The sequence below is a fragment of the Jatropha curcas genome, chromosome 9 (genome assembly GCF_041381405.1).
Source record: "Jatropha curcas cultivar XTBG-Jc1 chromosome 9, XTBG_Jcur_1.0, whole genome shotgun sequence".
NCBI lineage: Eukaryota > Viridiplantae > Streptophyta > Magnoliopsida > Malpighiales > Euphorbiaceae > Jatropha > Jatropha curcas.
The window spans coordinates 24,075,177-24,083,014 of NC_143159.1; the positions used below are offsets into that span (position 1 = coordinate 24,075,177).

Consider the following 7,838-nt stretch of genomic DNA (forward strand, 5'->3'; position numbering starts at 1 on the left):
TTTTTAACTAAATCTCATCACATAGTGATTGAAATTGAAAAAAAAATATGTGATTACTTGTAAACATATGAATCAATTTATTAGTCATAATGAATTAAGGAATAAGATTCTATTTAGATGTCAAATGAAAGATCTCCAATTGGGGCCCATAGTTTTTAATTGGATACCTGTGATTCTGTTTAGGTGTCTATCCAATGAGTTCTAATTAGGGCACACGGTTTTTAGTTTGACCTACATATGGTTTCAAACACAGTTTTTTTTTTTTTTCCAATATAGTTAATCTTTAAATTATCTACTATACCCTTATTAAATTTTATTTTATTTTTAATTATCCTCTTTAATTTTTACTTATTACTCTCTCTGTTCCAAAATATCAGTTGTTTTTAGTTTGTTATTTTGTCCCAAAATATAAGTCGTTTTGTGTATTTCAAGAAGTAAGAAGTGATGTTTTTTCAGTGTTGCCCTTGTTTACAGTAAATACAATAAATACTTCACAAGCAATTATTGGTTTTGAGATAAAGATAATTTGGTTAAATTACCTTTGAGTTGTTATAATTTAGGAGAATTAATTGCTTCTTTAATCCTTGTGCAAAAACCTTAAACGATTTCTATTTTGAGACAGAGAGAGTATTCCAATGTAATAATTGCTCATGCGATATTTAATATGAATTAAATTATCTTTTAACCATAATAATAGCCATTTTTTAATGCGTGTAAAAATAGAAAGTGGACTATCTTTTTTTTTAGATGGAGGAAGTATTATTTACAAATTGCAACAAGAAGGCATTAATTATGCATGTAAGTATTCAAAATGATATACAAGATTCTATTAGAGTATTAATTTTATTATGAAATTTACGACATATATTAAATCGGCAAAAACATTACTAATTTTATGGAAAAAAAAATTAGTATATTATTTCTAAATGCAATAGACAATGTATCAACTAGACACGCAAGGATTCAAAATGACTTACAAAATTCTATTGGAGTATTAATTTTATTGTGAAAATTTCAATATATATCAATTGGGCGAAAACATTATTAATTTTATAGAAAAAAAGAAGAATAAATTAATTTCATAATGAAAATGATGCTGAAACGAAGCCTATGAGACCAATAGTTACTCGGAGGCAAAGGAGTTGGCCTAAGAGGAGTTTGTACAATAAAAGATTGAATCCATGACCTAAAGTCATAGTAATCAACCAGCAAATACTTTTTGCTCCTGAATTATCCCATTGGGATTGATAATTTAATTATCTAATATTACTAAAATTTAAGTTAGTGGGAATGATCCGGATCATTATGATCCAACAACTATTATTGTATAAAAATATATGTATTTATATATATTTTTTCTTTCCAAGATATACGTCATTAAACTTTATATTTGATACATATAAGATTTGAACCATGATATTTATAAAATAATAAAACTGTTTACACTAAACTACTTTTTTACTATTAACCCACATAAATATATTAATTTTTGCTTAACTAATTCTGTTTATAATTATAATGGACGAAATCAAAATATTGTTGAATAGTGATAGAAGTTTATTTATAAATATTTAATTGATTTTTTATGTACCTAAATCACTGTAAACAAGTCAGCATTTACCGAAGGAATTTTTCGTTGGTAAATAAAGAAAATTCGTCTATAAATCAATATACCGATGAAATACCGACTACAAAAATTTATTGCTAAATTACTAGACGGTAAAATATTTTCCGACCGATTATCAAAACATCGGTAATTACTGACGTATATTTTGTTAGCATTTTGTCAATAGATGTCAGTAAATTGTTGTGAAATCGTTGTCAAAATATTGTCGGTATTCAGTCAGTAAATATTTCTGTTGCTAAATCATCGGTACCTTTTGAATTCAATCTCTATCAATTTTTTCTCTACGTAATTAATTAGTTAACTATTTTGCAATTTTGGAATTTAAATTCTACATGACTGAAGTTTAACTAAAAAGTTTAAATTCAACATTTAATTAATTAAATAGTCATGAACTTGCGCGATGCGCAGATCGTATAATTTTCTGTTTTTTTAATTAAATTGAATGCAATTTTCAAGAAAATTATTTTAATTTATATTTGCGTGCTTTAATTTAAATAATTTTGGAATTTAAATTCTACATGACTGAAGTTTAACTAAAAAGTTTAAATTCAACATTTAATTAATTAAATAGTCATGAACTTGAGCGATGCGCAGATCGTATAATTTTCTGTTTTTTTAATTAAATTGAATGCAATTTTCAAGAAAATTATTTTAATTTATATTTGCGTGCTTTAATTTAAATAATTTTCTTAGGTGCTTTTGATTAAACGATGGAAAGTAATATTATACGTTCTTTTTTAAATTGTCAAATATTGAACTGAAATATTAATTAGTACAATTAATTATTGTAAGTAAATTATTGTTATTCAATTGATATACTTAGTTAATTATTTATTTTTGTCTTTGAATTTCTCGTATATTCAAATTAAATGGGGTATAAGAATATTTAATCTTATTGAAATAAATTTTAGTGAATTGAAATTAATATTCTAATTCTATTTGTTAATCTAATTATATTATTTAATTAATTTTTATTAACTATTACACTATTATAACTTCATTAGTTTTTTTATAGAATAAAACTATTTAATAAAAACTTTATAGTTATTATATATTAATTATAATGAAATCTTATTAGTTTAATTGTAACTCCATTATTTAATAAAGAATATTTAAATTTAAATATAAAAGATATTAATTATAATGAAAAAATAACATGTCATGTCATCACTTTTATATTCTAAAACATGTTGTCACGATCTTAAAATTTATATATTTATACAGATAGAGGTAGGATGTAATGATTAAGAGCTTCTTCACTAACATAAGCTTTAATTAAACTAAGAAGCACATCTCCACCACTATATTAAGAAATCAAATATTGCAAAAAGTTTTAACTAAACAAATAGATTCAGAGATTTAAAAATAGAAAATAAACAAAATGTTCAATTGTTCAGTTCAAGAAAAGGAATAACAATATAATAAAACTTGGACAACTCAGATTATGCGGCCAAAAAAATACGAAAACCCTAAAACGTGAAAATCTGTGCAAATAAAAAATGAAAAATCAAGTTTTCATTCGAATAAAAAAGGCATATTATTGCTGAAAATAATTGGAGAACGAAAGATGGGGTAAGAACTAAAATTCCGCACAAAATCAATATCAGTATTTAACCAAAATCAAGTAATTGCTACCAAAACCGTATTCAAACAACCAATTAAAACTGCAAATCAAGCTTCTTACTTGAGATTAAGATGGCTTCAGAAATCCAACAATTTCAAAAAATGGAGAGAGAAAGCGGCAAAGGAAGAAAATGGAGACTGTACATCGAAGCCAAACAAAAACAAGCAAGGATATACCTAGTCATGGCCACCAGTTCATTTTGAACCGTAACCGAACCGTGCTGTAGATAAACTGAAATCGGATCGGAATCATCGGTTCAAAATTTTGAACCTAATCGGAACTAAAATCAAACCGTACTGTTGATGAACTGGAACCAGACCGGAACCGGCAGTTTAAGAGCCAGTTAAAGTTCATGTGAATGTTAAAATCTGAACCTGAACCGGCGGTTAACCGACGATTTCGGTCCGATTCGAACCAGAAATTTTCTATTTTTATTTTCAAAATGATAATCACATAGCCTATTTTATACATCTCTAAAAGTCTCAATTATGTTTTGCTACATGATATACTTTACTTAAGATTTTTTTTTTTTTAAATACACTTTACTTTAAAAGTTAAAAATCTAAAAAGTAAAATGGTAAAAAAAGAGAGAAATATTTAGTCTAAACTTATATTGTTTTTAACTTTTTTTTTTAACCTTTTAAATTGTTTACTAAATTTAAAATTACATTCTTTTGAAGTATTTTTCAAAATTTTCTTATAATTTATTTATTAATAATATTTAAACAAAATAAAGTGATAATTTATTTGATTATTTTGTAAAATTAATTAAATTTATTCTTATATGAGTATGAGCATTCTAAAATTTTTATTTATTTAGCATTCTAAAATTTTTATTTAAAATAAAATTTACCAATATTTTTTACACTAATATTAATATTTTCGAAAGAAAGATATAACATTAGAAACGATTTTTTTAAAAATATATATATATATATTGCCGGAAACCGTGACCGGAACCGCCAGTTCATCAGAACCGCACCAAAGAAAATTTTTTTTTGGATGGTTCCACTGCTTGATATAATTTGAACTTTTGTCGTATCATATATAGCTTTACCAAGCAATGAAGAAAATCTTATTCATCTTCTTCTTCTATATTTCAAGTTATGTGCTTTTGGTGTGTTCTACAATGTCCACACTAAATGAAATATTTTCCTGGGAAAGAAAATCAACATTAATACATATATCAATCAACTTTCCTTTTCGCTTTATTTTTCTCAAGTTCTCATTTGTCAACAATGAGAATGCAACAAATAGTCATTAGCATAAGGTCATGTATGGTGTTGGTGTTTGAAAAGATAAAATATCATGTAGGAATTGCTAATTATATATGAAAACTCATGCATATAAACCCAATAACCATATGAGGATTCCAAAATGAAGGATTATTTTCATAAAATAATGAATATATTTATTCATTTCATAAATTATAAATTATCAAAAAGCTAATAAGATATAGATTGTTATACAATATTTATGCATATTATAATACCATAATTCTCTAAAGCAAATTGAAGAATATTATTTTACACAACGTGTTAATGTAAAATTTTGATGTGTATGATTCAAGTATATAGAATAAAATCAATATAGGCTTATCTTTTATTTGTGAGGCCATTAGGTATTTCTTCTTCCATCTCTTTGAATTCTTAATTGGTGAAAAGTAATTTGCGTTTTCAATAGACAATATCAATTGATGGATTTCATTAGAAGCAGTGATGGAGCCAGAAATTAAAAACAGGGGCTAAAAAAATTTCAAGAGTTAAGGGGAATGAAATTGAAAAATTTACTATTTTAAAGGGTAAAGTAAAGAAATTTTAATATTTTATGGGTAAAGTCTTTAAAAAAAAATTTTTGTTAGGGGGCCGGGGCCACCCCTAGACCCCCTAGCTTTGTCATTGATTAGAAGATGAATCAATGACACTATTTTATTGTTGTAGAAGGTGTCCATGTTAACCGCATCAAATTTGATAGAAGTAAAAAATGATTGAGAAGATAAGTAGAATATATTGATAGAATTTTTTTTTTCTCCCTTCTAAGGTAGACAAAGTAGCCATTGTCCTGTTCCGGGTGGGAGATAAAACTATTAAATACTGAATAAATATATGATAAATGTTTTCTATGACTGAGCGTTACAAATTCTTTATTGATTCGTAACTCTTGGTATAATTATCTATATTAAATATACTTTATACCTTTAATTTATTTATTAGTCTATCAAGACTCTATTATTTAAGTTTGAAAATTTTAGAACGGGACTGAAAATTTCATAATCCCCGTCTCGATTTCCATGCACACCCCTTATACTGACTAAACAAACATACTTATACATACATATGTATGTGTGTTTCAAGCTTGCTACCCTACAATTACAACCCATGCTCCAATAACATTAAAGGGTATTTAAATATTAGGTGTAGAAAATATTGCACCCGACCTGAAATTGGAATAAAATGAGCGGAATTTCAAAAGAAAATGAAAAGATTACCATTCATGCTCATTTCACGCATTTGCATATAATTATAGACCAATTATTCCTTTTTTTTTTTTTTTTTCATTACAGTTCTTCAAATGATTCAATTACTTTAATATTAAAATTCAATGGTCTAATTGTAGGTACTTTCATTCTTCTAAGTTGCTAATTGCTTCAGCATAAAATCCTTAACCTCCTTAATCAACAGACTAGATTCAGGCAACTCAGGAAAAAGATAAAATATATGAGGAGCATTTGGATATTCAACCATATAAGCTTCTTTCCCAGATTTCTTCAGCCCTTCATAATACCTCTTTTGCCAGTCCTGTAAAGGATCATATCCACCCACAAAAACGATCGTCGCCGGAAACTCAACTCCTGAAATATCATCGGAATTAGGCCCGAATACATTTGCTGCCGGGTGGTCCCGATTTGACCCGTCTGGCAATAATGATCTCCAAATCCAATCTGTACGCTCCATGTTAACAAATGGAGCTTTTGTAAGCCTTAATTCAGATTCAGTTCTCTCTTCTCCTCCGAAGAATGGCTGGATCGATATGTTTCCAATTATTTTTACATTAGAAAATTCATACTTACTTGCTTTTAGTATTACATTATGCACGATGTTGCTTCCTGCACTATCTCCTGCCATAAAACACTGTCTTAGATTGGCTTGGCTTGAAAAACCTTCAATTCCTGAATTATCTACAAATTTTAGAGTCTCAAAACCGTCATCGTATTGGCATGGATAAGGATGCTCTGGAGCTAGCCGGTAGTTTACGGAGATAACTATGGAAGACAGTTTGCGAGCAAGGCGGTAGCAAAAGTCATCGTAATGTTTTGAATTGGGTGCCATGAAAGCAAAACCACCTCCATGGAAGTAGAAAATAACTGGCAAGCCACCACCATAGGTGGTGGTGGTAGCTGTTGGAGTGTAGAGGCGGAACCAAAGGTTTCGTTGTTTATCAATGGTGATATCTGTGGTTTTGACGCCCTTGATTGGTTTCTTAGATGGGGAAGTTCTAAAGTCTAAGAATCTCAGGAGAGAACGGTTTATGGAGCCATCAGAGCGACGGGTTATGTCACCTAAGAAGGCCGCGATAGATAAGATGAGCTTAGGCATCCATGGGAGGTCCGGCCACTGTGAAACTTTTTGTGCCATTTCTGTATGAGTCAATTAGCGCAACAAAGAAAAGAAGATATAAAGGCTTGTAAGTAAGGCACAATCAGCCTATCAACTGTCCACCTGTCCAACTCCAACATCACACGTTTTCTTTTTTTTTTTTTTTTTTTGTTATTAAAAAAAAAAATCTGATTGGTTTCCTTGTACAGCTGTACAGCTGTGGACATCTGCATTTTGAGTTTGCCGCATCAAATTTATTACCAATTCAATGAATATTAAAAGAAAGATTTCGATCCATCAAATTTCCTATGAATAAAAATAGGAAAAAAAAATCAATTCTTTTTAAATTTGACTTAATTATTTTTAAAATATAATATTTTTTTTAATCATTGAAGCCTGTAATTAAAAGAGAGGTCTCGATCAATTGAACCTCCCATGAATCAAAAAAGGGAAAAAAATTATTTTTTTGAGGTGGGCTTAATTATCTTTTATAATATGGAGTAATATTTTTTTGTTTATTAAGAGCCTATCATTAAAAAGGGAGGTCACCATCCATTGAACCTCCCATGAATCATAAAAGGAAAAGAAATTTTTTTTTTTTTTGAGTTTGGCTTTATTATATTTTAAAATATAATTTTTTTTTATTCATTGAGAGGTATAATAGGTTAAAATAATATTCTGAGCTATACAATATGAAAAATCAACCAGACCACTCCTCACATAATCTTTAATTTCACTTAATTATTTCTTAAATATATAACATTATTTTGATTTTAATTTTTAATTCAATATATTGAAACGTGTAAACGGGGAGAACTCCAGTTTTGCTCCTTACATTATTTGATGAATGATTTTTAGTTAATTAAGACTCCGTTTGTTTCTATAAATTAATTTGTAAGAAAATATTTTCCATAATTTTTCAATGTTTGGAATATTAAAATAAAATAAGTCAAGAAAAATAAGTTATTAGTGAATGAAAAATGATTTATTA

The 7,838-nt window shown here is 27.7% G+C and overlaps 1 protein-coding gene across 1 annotated transcript; it reads right to left on the minus strand.

Annotated features, from left to right (window-relative positions):
• Nucleotides 1-5,714: 5,714 nt before the first annotated feature.
• On the minus strand, nucleotides 5,715-6,913 carry LOC105640088 (putative carboxylesterase 18). Its single transcript, XM_012224309.4, has one exon. The coding sequence runs from the start codon at nucleotides 6,884-6,886 to the stop codon at nucleotides 5,882-5,884; it is 1,005 nt and encodes a 334-aa protein (XP_012079699.1). The 5' UTR covers nucleotides 6,887-6,913; the 3' UTR covers nucleotides 5,715-5,881.
• Between the last annotated feature and the right edge of the window lie 925 nt (nucleotides 6,914-7,838).